Source organism: Cibotium barometz, chromosome 1 (genome assembly GCF_041138505.1).
Source record: "Cibotium barometz isolate CiBa-2024 chromosome 1, ASM4113850v1, whole genome shotgun sequence".
NCBI classification, from domain to species: domain Eukaryota; kingdom Viridiplantae; phylum Streptophyta; class Polypodiopsida; order Cyatheales; family Cibotiaceae; genus Cibotium; species Cibotium barometz.
This window is the reverse complement of record NC_141046.1, coordinates 18463127-18486734: the sequence shown is the minus strand read 5'-3', so window position 1 is coordinate 18486734 and position 23608 is coordinate 18463127. Positions and strand designations below refer to the sequence as shown.

At 40.8% G+C, this 23608-nt stretch overlaps 1 protein-coding gene across 1 annotated transcript; it reads right to left on the bottom strand.

The window, feature by feature from the left end:
* Positions 1-3488: 3488 nt before the first annotated feature.
* On the bottom strand, positions 3489-11080 carry LOC147641682 (protein CLT2, chloroplastic-like). The gene is made up of 10 exons (XM_086798308.1): positions 10241-11080; positions 8618-8763; positions 8437-8474; positions 8216-8331; positions 5440-5542; positions 5236-5271; positions 5067-5117; positions 4638-4761; positions 4340-4465; positions 3489-4094 (listed from the first exon to the last, which is right to left on the bottom strand). Exons 1-10 carry the CDS (start codon positions 10831-10833, stop codon positions 3940-3942), a joined length of 1488 nt encoding a protein of 495 aa, XP_086654434.1. The 5' UTR covers positions 10834-11080; the 3' UTR covers positions 3489-3939.
* Positions 11081-23608: the final 12528 nt, after the last annotated feature.

Genomic DNA, 23608 nt, shown 5'->3' with positions numbered 1-23608 from the left:
CAATCACGGGACATGGATCACTTCTAATAACTACCAAAACATGAAGGGCCCATGCCATTTCCCTAACAGAATGAGGCATCACATGAAGACCTTCTACTTTGAATCTACCTTCCATGTGGCCTCAAGATAAGTTGCCTACCACCAAGGCTATCCAAAGTTATCACCACTATGCCTTGCATCTGGCTATGAATTGGTCCCAAACCATACCAGTTTTACCTTGCATGCTTCATGGCGTGTTATGTACCATCCACACCTTTCCACCCTAGCAGTAGCATCACAACAAACTTGGCTGATATAAGGACGTTGTCTCACCATTAGGAAGGTGGGTATTTTAACCACTTGGTAGGTTAACATGGTTTTACCCACCCAACCTACCGTAAGGTGCTTTGCCATCTTACCAGCTCAAACGGCCACTATCTTTTTTAAGACAATGTTGCAACATATAAAGCAACCTTACTTGAGCTTATTTTCAAATAGAAAAAGTCTAAGGACTTAACTACTAATAGTGTTTGGACCATTTTGAAGTTTGGCTATCCTAGTATGAAACTAGTCACTATAAGTCATTTTTGACATTAAGCAATATACATTCATTCGCCCTCGTAATAAAATACTTGTGAGCTCTTCTCTTCTCTATTCTTACTTGTATGTATGCTATTGAATATTTCTTGTTTGATGGTGTATGTATGCTAGATAGGTTTGTTTGTAGGTTTCTCTCTTGTATAAGCTTCTTCTTCTTCCCTCGTTTTTGTGAGACAGAACCACGATGAAGATGAATATCTATTTGCCACCATCTAGGAAAAGAGAGCTTTTCCTTCACCCAGTATTCCAATGTGACAATGGAGTGAGGATGCAGACAAGCTAGCACACCCACATCAAGGAGTTGATGTGTGGCGCGCTTGAAGGCAAGACCCAAATGACACATGAATCGGCAAAGGCTAAGGTAAGCTCTTGACTTGAACACACTTGTATGTGAGTCAATTTCTCTACTTTTTTGAGAGAACACACGTGAATTATCTTAAATTGTGGCTTAATCTCTTGCTTTCTCTTTTGTGGATGCTTCATGTGATGCTCTAATGTGAAATGCTCTTTGTGATTTGTTGGCTTCATTATTACTCTCAGCTTCAATTTGAGCCGCTTTTGTTGCATTTGCGTGAATGTGGAATTAGCACAAGTTTAAGCTCTATGTTATGGATGTGGGTGAGGTAGCATGTATAGAGATTTCTTGAGTGAAAGAGCATATTCTCTATCTATTGTGTAGAGTGGAGTGAAGTGGAGGCATGTCAAGGAATAGAACTTGAGCTTTGGATTGGCTTTCAGTCATCATAAGAGGAACTAATAAGAGAAGATTGGGAGTTGAGAGAAACTATGTGAGCCCCAATGGCTTTTAGTGATAAGAGGAAATGATAAGACAAGAGTGGGAGTTGAGAGAAACTATGTGAGCCCCAATGGGAGAGAAACCCTTTCCATTGTGCACATCTTGAGGAGCAGCGTGGGGAGGAGGAGATACTAGGAAGCACCATCACTACAAAAAAGGAAGTTACGGGAGAAAATTACAAAATTGGATTCCAAAGAAAAATAACCTCGAGTCTCGAGTCTCGAGTCTCAAGCCTTGGTAGTTACACATTGGTAGTTACACACAGAAGCTCACAAGGCAAGCTTACAAGGCAAAGACTCTGATGCCTAGCACCTAGTAGTGGAAAGTGAGCACTCGATTTAAAAGCTCCAAGGGTGTGGATGGTCCACTATTTAGTGAGGGAAAGACTACTACGAATGGTTAGGAGTAGGATTGAGTAGAGTTGTGGTGTCTTCTAGGTGACATCTAGAAGAGGGAGGAATGAAATGTCCTAGGGCCAGGTGCAACACCTTAGGCATTGTCTAGCCACACCATAATAGGTAGCAACCCCATGCTAGTAATCACAAACCCTAGGAAAGACATTTATACACTCAAAACGATTGAGGTAACAAAATTTTAGCATTGTTACTAGGAAAAGCACATCGTTGTGTGGTTAAGGCCACTCAAGGACCAAGTTACAACATAATAATGAGGAAAACAATGTACTTAGAGGCAATACTCCTCATTAAAGCAAAAAATAGGACAAAAGTTGAAAACAAGATAAGCCAAAAGAGCTTATTTTTTGTTACAACATGAATGAAATTAAGATTTTATGGTACAACTAGCTCCATAAGAAAACCCAAAGCAAACTTAGAGCCATTAGTTCTAAGACCAAATTTTGAGAGCTCACACCATCAATGTGATGCCGTAAGGCGAGCCATGTTCTGTCTCTAAAATAGATCTAGATTTAGAGGAGTGTGAAACAAGCCAAATCCCTTAACCATTGCCAAGAATTTGTAGAATTACACACATCATTAAACTATTTATAGTAGTTTGAGACCATCTACGTATTGGTTGTCAATGGGTTTCACAAAGTTCTCAACACAACGAAAATAAGTGAGTTAATGCAAAGAGCTTTCCCAATGTGATACCACGTAATGGGTACATGGATATCTAGAAGCCACAAAGACGTGAAAAACCCTATGCACGACTTTTATTGGGTGGTTCTAACCTACAAGGTTCTGAGAACCCATTCTAAAGTTGTATGTAAGAGGTGAAGCAAAAAAGAGACAAGAGTACAAGATTAGTGGCACCATGGTTTCAAGGTTTGGAAAGACCACGTGTGCAATTCTAAGAGCCATTGAGTCAGTGAAGCTTCTGTTTACAAACCCACAACATGCACCCATTCCACCTTCTATAAACAACAAAATACAACTCCAGTTGCCAACATGGTAGGGAAAATGGGAAGTAGTGGTTATGAAGAACAAGAAAAGAATAGGAATGGGTCCGGTCCTCCAAGGCCTTTGTGGAGAGCTCGATTCAACCTGCTCGTGGCTAGATCAATCGGTTTTCGATCAAACAGATCAAATCTACCCTCGTGGCATCTTAATTCAAAACCCACTCACATATATTTTTTTGGGGAAATAACCTCGCCTTTTTGGTTGGTTTACACATTGGATATCAATGCTCCACTCTTTTTAATTGTATGAATATGGACTCGGCTCCAGTCTTTTAGTTAGTTGGCATTTTGGATATCAATGCTCCACTCTTTTTAATTGTATGAAACCGGGCTAGCTCTAGCTTTCAAGGCATGAAGAGAAGCCTCTTGGTTGAGCTTGGATGCCCAATAAGACGCGATTTATCATTGTTAAGAGGCAAGATGGGTTGAGATTGTTGGGATGGATTTGATGCAATGCCAAACAAGTTACATGTAAGTGGGAGGATAATTTCCCATATTTAGTCGCAACAAGGGAGATGTTCGAAGGTAAGTGTCCTTGGGGCTTGAAAGGTGTGCCAAACCTATAGTCTAATAATACCTTAGACTATACCTTAGTCTACTAATATTAGAGTAAGGTATAGTCTAGTATTATCTTGTGTAACCTGTTCAAGCCTGCACATAACATGATCAAAGCATACACTGTTTCAATGCACCCTTTCACACACATTTCCAATAACTTCCAAGAATTACAAATAGTAGTCCTCACCTATACACAAGCATCGCTTTATTGCTATATATGTAATATCCAATGAATACCCCTCCTATAAAGAGGTGTCAGACCTTATGAAGAGTAGATGTGTTGCATCATGTACTTCTTACATGATACAAAGCAATATCAGAATGTTTTCCTAAAAAGTGGTGGTTTTCCTCCACATTTACACCTTTGCTGCTTGAAGCATGCTATATTACATGAGAGTTTGAAGGGTGGTTTTTTCCCACTGGCCCCCTTGTTATTCACTATAGTTGCAAGGGGCAAATCATATGAATCCATTAAGTGTGAATCTTGCATAGACCAAGGTTTCTGCCACTACTTCTGATCTTTTGATATGATGATCAATCGAGTTTGGCTGCTAATCCATGCTGTTTGCACTTGCTCTGGTGCTTTGACTTACTCATGCTTCGCGTTCTTGACACAACCACAAAAGTTGTAAAAAGCAAGCCCGCTCAGTAGAACAGTGGTGCCGACCAAAAAGCGTGGATGTAGAGAAGCTGTGGCACCAATATATGGGAGAGGGAGAGTGAACATGTAGATTGAAAGTGGCACTGCATTCACCCACAAAAAAAAAAACAAAACAAAACAAAGAGTACATCCCTGTAAGAAGGACCAACTATTTGCAGATGGGCAATGCACATTCAAGGTCATGCTGTGCAATTTAAGACACATTAGGTAGTACCCCACACCCCCCTCCCCCCCAACAATGCCATGAAATCACCATTCTCAATACGGCAAAGAAACAAAAGCAAAAACAGATCCCAACACTCAAAATGATATGGGAGAGCTTATTTACCTGCAAGGGTTGAACAGAGGGACGAAACAACCGCGGATGACATCTTCAAAAGAGAGAGAAGTGAAATATTGAATGCCAAGTTCACCACTACATAACTTAATGTCAGCAATGTGGCCCCGGAACATTCTGCAGGCCAAAAAAAAAGCTCAATTTATTAAGCAAGATGAAACCGTGCATCAAAGAGAGCTCACAGGGTGATCTTTCTTGCATGAAACAGATTTCCAATAGTAAAATAAATGCCAATAACATTTTGTGTTAACAAAACCCCAAAACATAAGCAGATGTGAATTTTAATTACCTGTACTCATGGAGCCAATATTAAACAAACAACCTGCTCCATCTGTCATGTAGCCGCGTAACTGAGTGAATGGAACTCCCCGCAATTGCAACAGGAAGGGTAACATTAAAAGAACAAAAATAGCCTGCAAATCCAGCGAGGAAAATAGAGTCACAACTTATGCAACCCCCTAGCAGGCTTGATCTTTAATGGGATGCCTTCCTTATCAAAAACTACTTTTCTGACTGAAAATATGTATACTTTAAACATTTTATTGTATTTTTTGATGGGTAAGCTAGAATTTCACACGTAAAAAGTGGGCCAAAATAGCTAAAACAGGTAAAATGCCCCTCAAAAATCAAACTTTCCCCCTAGTGATAGGGGTTGCAACGTGCAAGAGATACACATGGTATCTAATGCAGGGGTTTTTTAAGGATATCTATACCTTACCTGAAAGGCTGATCCAAAGGAGTTCACAACAAATATATCTACTGAACCACCCTGACCAAACATAGAGACATTACATTGACTTGATCAGATATAGTGACAGTTGTGATTAGCAAGGAAAACCACTAATTAAAAAGGGATTAACAGAAGCATAGACTTATGCAACCACCACCTTCAAGCGCTTTGAAGCATTCCTAAAAACAAACTCCTGCAAACCAAGATATAATTTGAGTCAGAAAACAAAGAGAAAATTAATGAAAGTTTTGAGCCTGGGCTACAAGGAACTTTTACCTTCTTTATATTGGTTGTTAGATTACCATAATTATCTTCAAAAATCTTTACAACCAACAAACTTGAAAGAAATATGCGGGTATACCTTGACGATGGTTGAACTAGCTTGAAGAGCACATGAAAAAATCATTAACAGAGGCCAGAAAAGACCAGCCTGATCCCCAGACAATCCCAATCCGCTTCCACTCCTGCATTCACACAACAAAAACATAGCTGGGTCAGTTTTCCTGCATTTAAGACGTAGAAGGCTCAAAAACCACAGAGTTCTAGAGCTACATCACTAGAGAAATATCATAGCTCTCCCAATGAGGCTTGAGAGTAGGGATCCTATGCATTTGTCGAGTGAGGAGAAGCCTGGCATTCCGAACAGTGAAACTAAAAAAGTAAGGGTTTTCAAAGGATCCAAGGCATCAATCCACTCCCACTCTCCTGGATCCCACTGAAGATATCTGATAGGACTGCCACCATATAGCCACAAACACCAAGAGCCATGAGTCATTATCTGAGGAGAAGGGTCAATGAACCAGTGCTTCCCCGAGCGACCAACAATCCTCACTGGACTAAGCCTAGTATCTGGTATAATCTCCTCCATACTACATCTCCTCAATCTCCCACTAGGCATGAGAGAATAAATGAGAAAATCCGTATCCTCCTGGCCTGGCAGAGCAATGACCTGCAGAGGTATGCCTATCCTCGAAAAAACTCCCAGCCAACTCGGATGATAGTCTCCGTGAAAGGTCCCAGAAAGCCACTCATGCGGAATAGCTGCATCAATCTAATCAATACGAATGCGAGAGGAGCCCCTAAGATGCTGAGTGGATGTAACTCTCCGATCCTCCGGAAGACTCTTAAAGGTCTTCCATGCAAGAACTGTGTATGTGCATCTCTCCCATCCTGACCATTGCATATAACGAGATGCACCAAGTGGCCGACCAACCTCATCCCTAATGAACTCGTTCCACATAATAGGTTGTCGGTCAGCCTCGTCCAAAGACCTAGGAAGCCTTTGTCGCAAAAAATATCTCATGCTTCTCCATGCTCTGACAATGGCTGCAATAAGAGGGGAAGATGGTGCCCTAATATCAGCCTCTGTGAACAAAAAACGTGTGTTGGGCATCCAGTCTCTCCCGACCCTGGGTGTACATCTGGAAATCTGAGACAAGAAAAAATCCTTCCAAGGCTCAGTGCCTGGTAGGAAACCTCTGACCACAAGTTTGCAAAGCAACGCCCTGCACTGAACATCCGGATCGATAATATTCAACTGTGAGCCAAGCTACCCTGGCACGAGTGTCTGAGGTGCCATCCAAGCCCCGACCAGAGAAAATTGCGGATCAATCTTCGCAATTGGCCAATGCACGCACAAGAGAAGCACCAACAAGAGGCAATAAACCAAGCTGAGGCAAGCAAAATCTGATTAGCCACCAAAGCTCTGGAGGCTAAATCTAATCTCCTGGAGCTCCAATGGAGGAGCTTCTTCCGGATACTCATAAGTACCGGAGCAAACTGCTGTGCAGGAGAAATATCAATCCCAACTTGGCATCCCAAATATCTAGCAGTGCATCCTCTGCTGATCCAAGTAAAACCAAGCTCTGCACCCCAATCAACTCTCGGTGAATCACTAACCCAAAAACCAACAGATTTGTGCCAATTAATGAGTGCCCCTGCTGCCAAACAGAACTCCTCTAGTGCTACCCGGAAGGAACATAAGCATATATGTGAAGCCTCCAAAAACAAGGCTGTGTCATCATCTAACTCAAAGTCAACCAACTCCTCATGACTACGAAGAGGCAACCTCAATCCTGAAATACCAGCAGTGGAATGGAGAAAGATGCTCATGGCCTCTGCAACTATGATATATAATAAAGGGGCTAATGGGCAACCCTGTTGTACTGAGCGAGAAATCTGAAACCGCTCTCCTCTATCACCGCAAGCAAGAACTCTACTATGGGCATCACGATACATGCATGAAACTCTCTTGATCCATCTCTGAGAGAAGCCCATATGACTAAGAGTACCCTCAAGGAAGTCCCAATCCACTCTATCATTGGCCTTCTCAAAATCCAAGAGCAGAATGGCTAAGGGCTGATTGCTCGCTTTAGCCCATTCGACGGCCTCCCAAAACGAGAAAATGTTATCAAAGATGCTCCTGCCGTGTAATGGGTATCTTGAATAACATCCTGCAAAATTGGCTGCAACCTGATGCTCACTGCCTTAGCAAGAATCTTATAGGCAGTCCCAAGTAAGGTGATAGCTCCACTGGCCAATCAATGTCTTATCCCCGCTCTTAGGAATAAGATAAATAAGCCCCTCAGTGAGAGAAGAAGGCATAGAACCTATGTCCCACATCTCCTGCAAAGCCGATGTTATCTCAGCCCCAATCTCATCCCAAAAAGTAGTGAAAAAAGCAGGGGACAGGCCATCCTCCCCTGGACACTTACCATGAGGTAAGGCATGAAGAGCATGACTGAACTCCTGCATAGAAAAAGGGGCATCCAGAGCGGCACACATCTCCTTGGTGATCAAATGTGGCAATGCATTCCAAACCTTCCTCTGTGCCCTGTCTCAGATCAGAATGCGGCTCAGCACTAAGAAGCTGGCAATAGAAATCGGTGGCAACCTGTCTAACCATAAGAGGACACACCCACTCTTTTATTTGGGCCCAGGCGGTATTAACAACCCAGCTTTTATGGCATTATTAACCAACTCTCCAATAGCTAACTGCTAACCCTTGTTACACCTTGCATGATCTGTGGAGTTTTGACCATACCCCATATGTCGAGAAGATAACAGTCTGCACATGCACATATTTGCAATTCCTTTGAACCCAAAAAGAATACGAAGAGGCATTGCAATTTACTTACCCAGTAAGAGCAATAGCGACTCCAGTAAGAACCATCATGCATCCCACAATTTGACCGAAAGAAAAACGCTTCTTCAAAAATGCCATAGAAAGAGCCAGTTGCCAGACTAGAAAAGTCTGCATAAACATGCCCAAGAATGCCATCTTTTCTTAACCTCAAGAAACTCAAAACAGCTAAACATGATTTAAATTAATCAAATAAAACTGTCACAAAATTAGCACCTGTAACAAAATAGCAATCGATGTCCCTGGCAGAACTGCTGCTTGTTTTGACCCGGTCACACAAACAAACAGGTGTATGATGTTAACACCTAGATAAAACTAAGGTTTTTGTATACAAATGCCCACTTGGAAGATACTGAATTGAGGATGCATTCAAAAGCCAGGGCTCCATCCATCTTACCTGCAGCTGCCATGCCAGAAGCAACACCAAGGGCCTCAAGGGCACCTGAAAGAGCAAAATGGGACTTTGGAAGTTCCAACATCTCATCTGTCACGATACCTGCCTGGTATCGCATGTATAGAATAGAAAAGTAAACCAGAACATATCTGTGCACACCACAATGATGCCAACAGAATCAGCTTTCGGCATTTGACACACAAAGCATAGCTTCGAAAAAGGAATGCAAACCTATGTTTCTCTGCCATTGAATCCAACCCAAAGTTACACAGCATACATGGTCCCGCAAACCATATTTTTATCTCAAGAGGACCATGTAAGCTCTCTCTGTCTCTCTCTCTCTCTCTCTCTCTCGATTAGTAGGACTCTTTTTTTAATGTTTTCTTTTGCTGGACCACAGATTTGGATCAAGACCTTCATGATCTTCATGTTATGTCTTTGGTCTCATAGGTCATTTTGGCCTTTCATAGACAATAATGTAATTCCTCCTCCTCCTCCTCCTCTCTCTCTCTCTCTCTCTCTCTCTCTCTCTCTCTCTCTCTCTCATGCATGTGTACATATACACCCACTGTCCAGAGGATCTCTCTCTCTCTCTCTCTCTCTCTCTCTCTCTATCATCCAGAAATTTCGTACCCCCAACAAGCAAAACCCCTTTTGTCTTTGATAGATATATATTTAGATGACCAAGGTACAAAAGCTCATTCTTAGTAGTGTTTTTTATCTCACCCTAGGCTATTGTGGCTTAGGGCTTGTATTTGGTCACATGTGTCATATTTGGCCCCTGCGGACGATCTATCTCTCACTTTTCAAGAGGACCATGTAAGCTCTCTGTCTCTCTGTCTCTCTCTCTCTCTCTCTCTCTCCCCTTTCAACTGCCTCCGCCTGTGACAGAGGGATGCCATTCAGGCTCCACAGGGACGGAAGGATCACAGAGGCCATTGACTACATACCAGAGAGTGCGACCCTCTGGCCCCAAGCACTCGTGGAGTCACTAGAAAGAGTCCGATCCCTTCCGAGAGCCAGACTCAGTCCCTGGGACCCCGACCTTCCTCCTGTTAGTTGCTATTTGAAGAAGACAAGGGGGAGGCGGGGAGGGTGTGTGTGTGTTGGGGGGGGGGTGGGGTGGGGATTGTTTCTCCTGACTATGTGTCACTCCTTGTTTCAGGAGGGATCTATGGTTGGAAAGAGGCATCGCGATCGCGGCAATTTTGGGCCGTTGATTTGTTGTGACTATGTGACACACCATGTTTCAGGAGGGATCTATGGTTGGAAAAAGACGTCGCGATCGGTATTGAATCTGCACCATCAGATTCTAAAGTGAACTAGGAGGGGTGGGGGTTGTGGTGGGTGTGTGGGGGGGTAAATTAACACACCAAAATGTGTGAGGCTTTTTACACATTTTTAAATCATTGCTTACAAATTAAACTGAAAATTACACTGCATAACAGACTGAGTCCTGCATTTTTTTTCATAGTTTTTAAATTAAAAAATCTTTCTTGAGAGGCTTAAATAAATAACTGGACCAAAAGTTCTCTGGTATGTTATGTTCAGAAATTTTGTCAATCAGAAAAATGAAATTGGATCTTTCTGAACTGATGTAAAAAATGAGAGAAGTGTAATAAATACCCGAATGTGTTGATCAATGCAAGGAAGAATGGGTACTCCTTGAGGGGGACCAGGGCCATCTTGTAGAGAACTTTGTTGGCCACAGCGAAGATGATGGTGCTGGCAGCTCCACTAACAATCTGCAAATCTCTCCTGGACAGACAAAGCCCACCTAGTCTTAGCAATCCTTCTTCCACCGTCTCACTGTAGGAGGCGCTTGAAGCAGACGCGAGAAACAGGGCCTTCTTTGCCCTAGATTGTTGAAACCCTAGGGTTTCTCTGTGCCCAAGGGGAAGCCTTCGAATTTCTCTGTGCAGAGAGGAGAATTTTAGGGTTTCCCTGTACAAAGGGGGGGCTTTTTGGGTTCCTCTGTTCATCGGGGAGAATTTTAAGGTTTCTCTGTGCAGAGGTGGCACTACTACTACAGAACTGCAGAGTTTTCTCTTCTGCAGAGGCAAGGTTCTCCATAGGAGTCTGTTTGATGATCTCCTTGAAATGTCGACAGATTGTTGATGAAAAATTGGATGAAGTGGTAGTCTGTTTTCCTTGATGGCAACAAACTCTTCTTGCGATGGATTTACGGGCAAGAAATGTTGCTTGGCGAAGCAGGCCATGGCTATGGCGTTGAAGCAGCTTTAGGGAATTTTTAATCAAGAAAATTTCCAACAAATGCTAGCTCTAATCTCTGAGATTCTTTTGTTGCAGATTGCTGCAGAGTTTTCGCAATTTCCGATGCAAAAGCGAGCGCTTCAAGCAGCGCAAACAGACAATTGACGAACCGTGTGCAGGATTAAAGGGTGGATTAAGCATCATAATCACTGGATCATGAAGTCTAATCACCACTGCAAAGCTATGCTTGAATCGTTGAACGGATTGAAAAAGAAAATTAAAAAGAATTATTTTTGTTTTATTTTAAAATACGGCAGTGGGAAAGAACAGGACGCGGCGACACGTGGGCCCGCCGCCGACACATACATGCTGACTAGGCCGTGACGTGACGTCTTGATTCGCGCTACGTGCGTCAGCTGTCACGTCATCTACAGATTGTATAGAATTTCGTAAATTGTAAATTGATAGGACTAAGGTTGTAGAACCATATCCAATTAAGGTTGAAAAATCTTTCACTTATCCAAAATCAATCTCAACTAATTAATCGAATTTGATTTTCCACAAATCGTAGGGCCCTTTTGCACAGCATTATTGTAGAGACTCTGGAAAGCTCCTTTTCCTTGCAAGACCTTTTCCACGCAAGGACTTTTATAAAAAAAAATTGGGATCTTGGCTTGAAAGTAGAAAGTACACAATGCACATGTGTGATAACATGTGCACGCAAGGACACAGATTGTCTTTTGCCCGCCCGCCCATCTCCATCCCACTCGAGCTTGATTTCTAATGTCATCATGCTTGTTTTTGGGCACTCTAGCCCATCAAATACACCCATATATTGCCGTCATGCTTGTTTTTGGGCATCCCGGCCATCAAATACACCCATAAATTTTTGAGGGCCGTCAAAAAATACACTACATTTTGAATTTGTGGTCCTCCCACCATTTTGAAGGTGCCCATCAAAAACTATACCCCGGTCCCACAATTAGCTTTGAATCATCCCGCTCTAGTTATGTGGAGCAAAAAGCATGCAGAAAAAGATAGATTCTTTAAGCTCATCCATTAGGTATCCCAATCATAAAGTTGTGAACTCTTGAATCATTGACCAAATGTGATTGTCCCACATTGCACAACTTTGAATCCTCACATTGCTGCACGACTTCGAATCCTCACATTGCACAACACTGAATCCTAACATTAGAGTCCAAGTCCCTTCTTCATTGTCACCATCAAGGAACCAAACTCACAAAGCCATTTCTTAGCCACCCTTTCATGTACTCACCATTAATAGCTCTTACTCACAAAGCCATTTCTTGGCCACCCTTTAATGTACTCACCATTAATAGTTCTTCCTTTGAAACCAATCAAAGCTACAAGTTTCAAATGAAGCTTCTCTTTTGACTAATACAGTTGCTCTGTTACTCTTGAAAAACCACACATGATTCACAAAAACGTAAGTAAATGATGCATGGTCTTGTTCACCACAGCGCTTTACTACAAGCTTCCATCACCTAGTTATAAATAAAAAGTAGCACACTTTTTTTTTCAAAATAGTTCATAAAACCTGAACTCCCATTTTTTAAAGCTAGCAACTCATGTCATGTATTGTTGCCATGATAATGACACATGATCACATTTTCCCACTTGCATGACATATTAGAGAAATCATCTATTTAGCTCTTCATATAATAGAATGACTTTGAAATCACAAAGTCAAGTAATCATAATTTTGCCTTGATGATACACACATTAATCAAGCAAAGGGTTCTTATGGGTGGTACCCCCCTTGTGGCACTTTGGTGTGTGGTATATATGCTATGTGATTAACTTCTTGAAAAGGAAAAAAAAGGATTCTCAACATCATGCCTACTTTGGGAAAAAGTTCATAAGAGAAAAAAGAGAGAGACATAGAGACTAGGGAGACGAGAGAGAGAGAGAGAGAGAGAGAGAGAGAGAGAGAGAGAGAGAGAGAGATATGATTGCATATTCCATTAATACCATGATAATGCATTGATGGCCACATTCTTCTACTTGTATGGAATAATTTCTAATTAACAAAGTTAGGGAAGCATATGGTTGCCAGGATGATACACATTCTTCTACTTGCATGGAATATTGATAAAAATATAAGTTTAGATTAAAGTGACACTATTCATACAGTGGAATAATTTCCAATCGACAAAGTTAGGGAACCATATGGTTGCCATGATGATACACATCAATGAAGTGAATTGTGGTTGGTACCACCTTGTGGGACTTTATTGTATGATGGTACATGTCATGTGAATCACTTATTAAAAAGAAAAAAGAGAGGAACTTTTCTTTCACAATTACAATAGAGTGGTAAAAGAAGAAAGATAAATAAAGGGATGCAAATAGACTAGAAGACCTACTTGATATGATGGCACTAAACTGTAGAAGAGATCTAGGGGACCACATATGAGAGAGAGAGAGAGAGAGAGAGAGAGAGAGAGAGAGAGAGAGAGAGAGATCCATCATAACTCTACAGTGGTAAGATGTGGACCATCATGCACAGGGTTTGTTTTTCTCATATTTCATGTCGGGTCGACCAAAGAATTGTATATGGAAAAGTAAACTACATAGAGCATCAACTTTTAAAGGTAAAATCCATAGAGAGTTAGCTTTTTAATCACAAGATTATAACATGTTGAATTGCTAGAGTAACCCCATTTTTAGTGGGGTTCCATAGAAAAGGAAGTTTGAGTCATGAGTGATGTAGGCACTTACGCACACATCTAAAGAAGACTCCTTCTCAACTTCTCTAAAGTATTGTAAACATGTGTTTCTATGCATAACATGTGACATTTGGAATCGCAACAATTTGTATTGAGACCATCTACAACTATTACATGTGCACATGTTACTTTCACCCTTTCTTTGTACATAATTGTATGCATAGGTGCGATTTCTTACACCTAGTGCTCCTTGATAAGTTGTAATAATTGCAATTGTTTTTAAGTTTCATCTTATGTTGAATACATAGGTTAATAAGGCTAGAACTTTTGAATGATTTTTATGCGACAAAGTCCTATTCAAATTTAGATTTATAGTAGTATATAAGATTGCATTCTCAAAAGAAGATTTATAGTAGTATATAAGATTGCATTCTCAAAAGAAATCGATGAACAGAAGTATATGAGTCATGTTTATACAATACAAATGCAAATGTGATCATAAGACATGTAAGTTGGACAAAAGAAATGTAAATGCAATCATAAGACATGCAAGTTGGACAAAGTGTTCCAAATGTTTACAAGCATATAGAATAAACATGCCATGGAGGTAATGAAATGATTGGTAGATTCCTAGTCAAAAGAAGCATAAAAGTGGAAAGATTGATCAAACATAAAGAATCTACATTATAGTATGGTATAGTGTAATCTATAGTGTGGTACTTCTTTTCAAAAAGTTTTGGTAGTCACATTACTTAATCTTATTAGATCCACCATGCATTCAAGTTTGTTTTTATCAATTTAACACATCTTGGTACTTTAAAAACGTTGGGAAAAAGTTTGTATATTTCAAGTAAATTGTTACAAGAAATTGGTGAACCCAAAACCAATAAAATAATATAAATTCAAAATGTGGTTGAATTTATAAACAAAATTTCCATGATACTTTTTAACTTTAATTAAACATTCTTCCAACATAATGTTTAGTTTATGGGGTAAATATTTTACAAGCACTCTCCCAACATCCTATAAGAGTCTTTTGAAAATAGCTGCTATTAAAGAACCTATCATGTTAAACATCAAAACATAAGATTTCTTCTAGTGATTTTTAAGTATAGCACTATTGCTTATGTCTCTCAATTCTTTAAGAACCTTAATAGCAATGCTAATAGTAATGTCCTTGAGATTGAATTTTTGTGCACCTTATCCTACATACTACATACACTCTGGGCAATCTGTTGTTAGAGATTGGCTCCTTTGGATGTTGATAAGTGATGAGGTGAAGAAATAACCATAAGTAGAACAAAGTAGCTACTTAAAGTGTGAGCTTTGGTTCCTTTCAGATAAACCTTGCGATATGTAATCTTACAGTTAACCTTTGGTTTAGATTTATAGAAGATGCACATGGGATGCATGGAACCCTATCAAATGGGGGTATATTAAAGAAGAGAGTCATTTTAGTAAAATGCTCATAACTTTTCGCTCGGTTGCCCGTTTTCAAAAAGTTTTATATAGGTGCAAAGCTCTCTTCAAGATCAAGTCTCGGATAACATTGACTCTTATGCCCTAGACTGGCAACTCTCTAGCATGCAACATAGTTGTGTGCAGCAAAAATGCAAATGTTTTCTTGTTTTAAAAAAGAAGCAATTACAATAGCAAGACCTTTCCAATGGTTGGAAAGGCCATGGGTGATTCTATGCATGAAATATTTTTTTAATGTTTTTTTGAATATGTACATGTGATGTGCAAGAAAAGGACTATACCTTCAGCCTAACAAGACTGATGGTGACCAAGACTTTGGACTCTTATATCGGCCATTTTTAGGCATAGCAGGTGGATAGAGACATCAAATAAATTTTCCAGAAGAGTGAAAGATACCCCCTTCCTAGTCGAAATCATAACTGCTATTTTAAGCTCCCAACACAACTGCAGCATTAAAAATAGTCAGTATAGGTGGATGGCACACTAAGTGTTGTGAATTTGATTTCTCGGAGCTTGTGTGCTCATTCTTAACTCAATTGTGATGTTAAAATAGTGTTTACTAAATTTATCATGTACCTGCTATGAAAATAGTTGATTATTGATAACTATTTGGTTCACCACCGGGAGGATGTGACACAAGCCTTGCTTGTTCTAACATTCATAAGGCAATTAAAAATAGTAGTTTCAATATTTAACAAGTACATTATAAGCCTTTCTTGTTCTGACATTCACAAGACAGCTAAAAATAGTATTTTCTATATCTAGCTAGTACCTGCTAAAAATGGCAAGGTCAACCTTGTTGCTTAATGTTTGACCAGGCACTTATTAACCTCTGTATTTAAATTATTGGGAAGTTTGGGATCATTAAATCACTCTTTTTTCTGTTAGGAGAAATAGATTGCACAAGATCATTGTAGAGACTAAGTTTGAGAAGGGTGGATACCTTTTGTGGACCCCTCCTTGAGTTATCAGATTGGTTGAAACTTGACATACCTATAGGCTGTGATGAGGTAACCACATGTACTAAATCTTGGCATCATTTCACTTAATTATCCCTTTTAAAAATTCAGGTGGGAAAACTGTCATCTTCCTTGAATGCGGGTGCTCACATTAGTGTTAGAGGCCTAAGGCTCATTTGGATAACCAAGTACATTTTTTGCTTTGGTTTCACCAACTTCACCAAACAAGGAGTACTCCATGTTAGCCTTTGGTCTTCGAGAAGTTCTGGTGTGAACAATCTTACTCACGAGCACTTTTTGGTAGGGGTTTTTCCCCATGTGAACACACTCTAGTGTGTTGGGCACCTCAGCCTTAGGACTACAAGTGCCTTGTGCTCCATTCATTTCTTATCATTGTATCAAGTACTTCCAGCTATCACATCTGATCTCTCTCTTTCTCTGAGCTCGATATGATAACGTGTGATTGTGTGTGCGTGTGTGTGTGTGTGTGCATTCGTCGATTTTGCTCGGTTAGCCACTCAACATTCGACATTTAGATTTTGCATCAGACTTCTACGTATGTCGATTTTACCTAGTCAGCCATTCAATTGCGTCCGTCGGCTTTACCCGGTCAACCATTTAACGTTTGGCTTTTCGCATTCAGCATTCGACTTTAGCATTCAAACATTCAGCATTTGGCTTTAGCTTTCCGCATTCAGCAGCAGCAGTAAGCTTTCCGCATTTGGTAGTTGGCCGGGTTTACCTTATTGGCCCAAGGGTAGTAGTCAATGGCCTAGAGCATTTACCTTTTAGCATTCAACAATCACCATTCAGCCTTCAGCTTTTTGCATTCAGCAGCAGTCGACTTTCAGCATTCGGCATTTAGATTTTTGCATTTGAAATCCGGCATTTGGCATTCCGCTTATAGCCTTCAAGGTTTGGCGTTTGGGTTACAGATTCAGCACAGTCGCTTCCGCCTCTAGCAGATTCTAATCTGCAGATTCAGCATTAGCTGCTTCCGTCCTGCAGACTGTGATCTGCAGAATCCGTGTTAGCCCATTTCATCCTACTGATGCCACGCCATATTTTGCCCTGCTGATTCCATGTCAACTTTTGGCCTGCGAATTCCACGTTAGCTTCTGACCTAGTGATGCCACATTACTTTTCAACCTGCTGATTCCACGCTATCTTTTGACCTACTGATGTCACATTAAATTTCAACTTGCTGATGCCACAACAACTTTTGACCTGCTGATTCCACGTCAACTTCCGATCTACTGATTCCATGTCTATAGATTCTAACCTACATATTCTTCTGTGTCTATCAATTTTACCTACAGATTTGTTTCGACCTATATATTGTAGGTTTGGTGAGTTTGGACATGTTGGAAATGTGGTGCCTATATGCATAAGGTTTGTGTACTAAGGGGGGGCAGTGTGAAAAGAAGCAAAAGCATGTGAATCCACTCTTAGATGATGGAGATGAGATATTAATGTGTGTGGATAAAGGCGATGATGTGTCAATATCTTGGCCATTGGCTATATACTCAAACGCCTTTATATTAAGCCTATTGCGCTAGGGGCAATGAATCAAATCCATTATCTTCTTCAAGTTGTGCAACTTTATCTCTTGAGCATTGTCACATATCTCTTCTCTCTCTTTTCCTCACTCTCTCTCTCTCTCTCTGTCTCACACACCATGGAGTTTCACCCACCCTATCTCCCCTTCTTTTTCAAGCGTATTTCTTGAACTCTCTTCTTGGTATCGGAGCCTACGTACTTATGGACACAAAGGTTCTACAACGTCTTTATTTTCTATAGCCCGTCCAGGTCACTGATTGCACTAACCCTACCTCCTATCGGTGGGAGTTCTTCTCATTGAGGGTCAGGAAAATTCTGGCATTGTTGTGAATACAACTAAGAGCGTATTGCACTCTCCAAATCTCATGCTTGTTGCAGAGGCCATATTCTCTAACTACCTCCTTGTTCTTTCCTGATGGAGCTTCTACAAGCTCAATTCCCTTCTCGTTGTTGACAACTCCTTGCTCTTGCCCAACTGAGATTTTGTAAGCATATCGTTGTTGTGGTGGCTCATGAGTACAAGCCATCATAGCTTTGTCACCACACTCACCACGTTGCTTATCCTTTATCCTTTCTTTTTTCAGCCTAATACTATTATAACCTTAAAATCAAAAGGTTATTTTTCCATCTTAGGAGACTACTCATTTTTCTAGAAAGATCAAATGCCTAAGAGTGTTCTTGTGTTGCTGGTCATATGTTACTAAACCCAAAGTTTTTGCATCAAAATCATCATGAATGTCATTACTTTAATGTGCCATAAGTCTTGAATGCAAAACCCATCATTGTCATCCTATTTGTAAAGGGTAGACACTGCCAGGGTACCACCACATAGACATGGACGACGCTGGTAAGACCCGCTATTCACCATGGCCCAAGATGAAATCATCAAGTTTAATGGGATGAGATTTCACACATGGTAATCAAAGATCATGTATGCACTCATGAAGAAAAATCTATGGGAATAATTCAAGGGAGGGACACTCAAGAAAGCCTAGAACCACATGGAATGAGAAAAATGAGAGAGCCTTGGGACTCATAGCACTTGCATTAGATGATGAGGTAATTCATCATATCACTGGGATTGAGAAGGCTAAGGAGGCATGGGGAGAGCTAAACAAACTGTTTGGTACACAAGCAAAGTACTCCAAATTTCACTTGCTCATGCAATTGTATCAACTCAGCCTAGGCAATAGTCTTGATCTAACAAGCCACATTAACAAGTATAAAAGTATCAAACAACAACTTGGGAAAGTACTTGATGATGATGAAGCTAAGGCTATTTTTCTTGCTAGTTGTGAAAGGAAATAAGATTATGCCAACATAATCTTGTCTAACAACTCTAACTTAACTTTGAATGATGTACAAGCTTCATTGCTTAAACAAGAGAAAAAGATGAAAAGAAAGTATGAAAATGGAGCATCCTCATCAAAGGACTTGGCACCTATACTAGAGTAAAAGGGATTTTAATCCTACATGTAATCATTGTGGTAAATTGGGTCACACAATTAACACATGCAAGTTCAAGAAAGAACAAACCAAATCTTGAATGCACATTGTGTGGGAAGCTGGTACACACGGAGAGTAATTGTTGGCAACCTGAACAAGTCAATGTGGTAGATGCCTCCTATCCAAGGGAGGACACTAAAAGACTTTTTTGAAGCTATGTATAACATGTACCCCTTGTACTATTTGTATTGTCTCTACCCATTGGCATTGATGATGTAGCCATGGTAGATTGTTATAGGGTCAAGATGCCTAGTTTATGTGTTAGATACCCGTAACGCCGCTACGGGTACTACCACAGGAGGGAACGGCCTCTGGCTCACCACCCAGCCATAGAGGAAGAATGAGGATTGCCCCTCATTCCCCAGGCTATATAGTGTGTGGCCTGCCGTCCACACTAGCGTGGCCGCCCATGACTCCGCATGGGCATCCTCTCCCACTGAACCCCAGACATGGTCTTCCGATCTGCCGTCGGTTTTCTCACAGGCGTTACAGCCTACGTGACATTACCCCCCTTAAGAAGAGTTTTCGTCCTCGAAAAACAAACTGGGGAAATCGTTCCCAAAGGTAGCTACCTCCTCATCCCTATCTGTCCATTTAACAAGTACCTCCTGGTACACTTTATGTTGGGTTTGTCTATCACGATACTGTAGAATCTTTTCAAGTTCATGTGGTATCTTTGGTGGCTCTATCAAATCCACCAAAATCTCTGGAGAAACTGCGTTCTCTAACCCGTGAACTGATTTCTTCAGTTTACTGACATGGAAGACAGGATGGACTTGAGAACTCTCCGGTAACTCAAGTTTATATGCTACGTCCCCAATCTTCTTAAGGATTTTAAAAGGACCACAATATCTCGGAGAAAGTTTATTACACTTTCCCGTTTTCATGGTTTCTGATTGCGCAGGAACCTTGAGGAATACAAAGTCACCTTCTGCAAAGGTCACCTTTCTACGTCCTTTATCCGCATAAGTTTTAGCGCGATCCTGAGCACTACGAATGCTCTCACGTGCGGCTCTGAGCATATCATTCATATCTTCAAGGAAGTCCTTGACAGATTGAATTTTCTCCTTTTCTAGGCCTACAGCCATCGGAGATCTCGGCTGGAATCCATACATTAACATCAAGGTAAAGGGGTATTCTTTTCATGCCGTGAAACATGTTCATTTGTTTCACATGTACACTCTACTCCTCTGAATGTATAATATGTGGCCTTGGAGTGTTTGAGCATATAGGAATCTATAGGGTATCAATAATTGCATGTATAAGGGAACAAGATGTTTGACGTTGTGAACCGGTCCAGGCTAGTTCACGTCGTGAAACATTCAAGACTATTTCATGTCGTAAAACACTTCAATCTAGTTCACATCGTGAACCGACTCATGCCAGTTCACGCGTGAAACGGTCAAAAAAGCCTCCACGAATCGTAGGTAGACACATGGCATACCCAATTAAGATGGTTGTCGGTGCCGATGGCTAGATGATAAATACTTCTTTTTTCCTTTTTTTGTGCATTTTTCATTGGCTTTCTTCACGAGCTTCTCCTCCGTCATCGTCTTCTTGCACTTCTCCATCATCGGCACGCCTTCCTCCTTGCTCTTCTCCATCATTGATTTCTTATGTGCGACCATAAATTCTCAAGTAGAAGCAACTCAACGCACACTTTCGCTTGTTTTAATCGCTAAGCATAAAACCATTGTCTGAAGCTCTTTTGTGAAACATTGAACACATCTCTGCATTTTTGCATACCATAATCGATTGCATTTGTTCCTTTTTCATCTTTACAATTCCATCATCACTCCACCTTCATTTTTAGGTGACATGTCCCACCAAATTTAGGAAATTAATCCATGAAATAGCAATCTTCTATTTCATGGAGTCCAAACTAAAATCTCTGTTTTCATAATAATGCACCAATTGCTAAAGTTTGTTTGGTCACACCAAGCGAAAACCACTAACACTCATTCCACACTGTTAATCATGACACCACAATCTGCTATTTCACGAACTAACGGACTGCTAGTTCACGCTTTAACCCTTCACGGGTTAAGCTTTCAACGATTTAACCCTTCACGTACTAACACTTCATGCTTTAACCCTTCACGGGTTAAGCTTTCAATGATTTAACCCTTCACATGTTAACACTTCATGGACTTCTAGTTCATGCTTTAATACTTCATGCCCTTCCACTTCACGAACTAGTAGCTCACGCACTGCCACCTCACGCACTGCTGTGCTGAGAGATCCCTGCCCCCATTGTGCATCGAATTCGGGGGTGCTAGCAGCAGTGGAAGTAGCACTTCTTACACATAGCAGAGTCTCCCACTTGGGGACTCACCCACGAATATCCGAACAAGAGACTAATCCCTCGGTTCTTCCAAAACCAAACCCGAAAAAACTTCCCTCGCCCCGAAAGACACGCGTGAAAGATCCCTGCCCCCTCCGCGCAACGGTCGGATTCGGGGTGCTAGCAATACGGAAGTAGCAGTTCTTGCGTGGGGTAGGATCCCTCACTCGGGCCTCGCCCACGGATATCCGGACAAGAGACTAATCCCTTGGTTCTTCAAAAACCAAACCTGGAAAAACTTCCCCCTACTGGAAAGCACGGGCAATTCCTCCAGGATATTTGTACTCTAACGTAGTCAGGGTCATTACTAACCAAACTGATCCGACCAAACCTGTGAGTCACTTGGTCAGATCAAGGAAGAAACTTGCACTTGGATCATAGAAACCAACGCTTTTTCCCCATCGAGAGGCACAACCGTTGATTCTTTTTCCATAGAACAATTACTATCCGAGATTTACTTCATCTATCGTCCTATAACATTTTACAGATCCATCAGTCCAGCCTAACCCCATCCAGTCCCATGGGTTAGCCAACCGCCAAACCACTGTAGTGATGGGATCCAATTAGGAATTTGGTTAGGTTTTGTCCCGGGTACTAGGGAAAAGAGTTCCCAGGACCCCTAGCCAGATATTCATACAAATTTAATGCCAGTCACACCACTTACATACCCAATATGAAATTTATTTTTTCACAGATTCAGTTATCTTTAAAACAATCATTTAATGAAACCATAATGTCATTGATCATAATCCTCCAAAATATCCGGTTGAATCCTAATTTCCAATCATTCCTTCATCACTGTACCTATGGCATCATTTTGGCAACCAGAACGCTCACCACTTGTCTCTCAGAGGCCTTTTCGATAGTTCCTCGCTCATAGTACCCGCCGACAATATATTCATTTATAAAAATCAAGATGGAATCTCCGTTGAAGATCAGCAAGATCAACCAACAAATCCATATAAAAGAGCCATGGACTCATCCGTTGACGACCAGCAAGGTCAATCAACCAGATCCATGCCCGGTTTCAGAAAACAACTCTTACTCCTTGTTCCAATATCTTCCCCAACGCACGTGTGGGTGTCTTCGACGACCCAGAGCCCGAGCACCATATGGTCAGCACCCTATTGGATCCTTCGCAGGTCACCTAGCGGTTCACTCATAGGCCGCTTCCTTGGTTCCTCATCCACCGTACCAGAAGCTCACCATTTAAATCGAACCGAGGCTGGTCAAGACCTCAGTCGACCTTGCTATGTGAGACGTCCTCTGTTGACTTTCCATCAGCTGTTGCAACTTTATCAGTTTAGGTCTCCACGATCTCATTCTCAAGACAGTCAAAAATGCTTCCCCAGTATTATTGACATAAAACAGTCATTTAAAAACAGGTCATAAATACAATTTCTATAATGAACTCTCATCTTTCACATCATCCATATCCAATTCCTATGTATTCCTATTCTCATCCAATCACATCATTTTTCATCTCATCACATCTTTCCTCATTTATCCTCATCACATCTCATCCACTCGCATCTACCTATATTCAGATCCCATCACACCTCATTCATTTACATCACATATCATTCATTCACATCTATCTCAATTTACATCACATCTCATCACATCTCATCTCATTCATTCTTATCTCGATTCACATCACATCACATCTCATCCATTCATTCACATCGACATCACATCCTTTCACATACACATCCATTCTTGCACATACACATCCACATCCATTCTTCCACATACACATCCACATCCATTCTTGCACATACACATCCACATCCATTCTTTCACATACACATCCACATCCATTTCCATTACATCACATCTTATTTTCATCTTATCACATCCATTCACATCCTATCATATCTCATACACTTCTTATCGCATCCTATTTACATCTTATCACATCCCTTCACATCTTATTGCATCCTATTTACATCTTATCACATCCATTCACATCTTATCGCATCCTATTTACATCTTATCACATCCATTTTACATGCTATTCCCATTTAGTAGCCTTTTCTAGTTTGATTCCAATAATGGGACTTTTTTTGAATTTCTACCAATTGCTTGGCCTAATTAAAGGTTCCTTTTCTTAGGGATTACTCTTTTAACATAAAAATGAATTACTATAAATTCCTCTTTTTTCTAATTAACTATTTATGCATAAATATAAAAATTAAATTTTTCATGATTATAATGAGAATCATTCAATTAATCTAGG

Excerpts from the sequence above, each read along its gene's own strand:
- LOC147641682 (XM_086798308.1), bottom strand. The coding sequence starts at position 10,833 with ATGGCCTGCTTCGCCAAGCAACATTTCTTGCCCGTAAATCCATCGCAA. Across the intron at positions 4,466-4,637 it reads TATTGGCTCCATGAGTACAG|AATGTTCCGGGGCCACATTG; the intron begins GTAATTAAAATT and ends TTTGGCCTGCAG. Across the intron at positions 4,095-4,339 it reads CCTCTGTTCAACCCTTGCAG|TGCCACTTTCAATCTACATG; the intron begins GTAAATAAGCTC and ends GGGTGAATGCAG.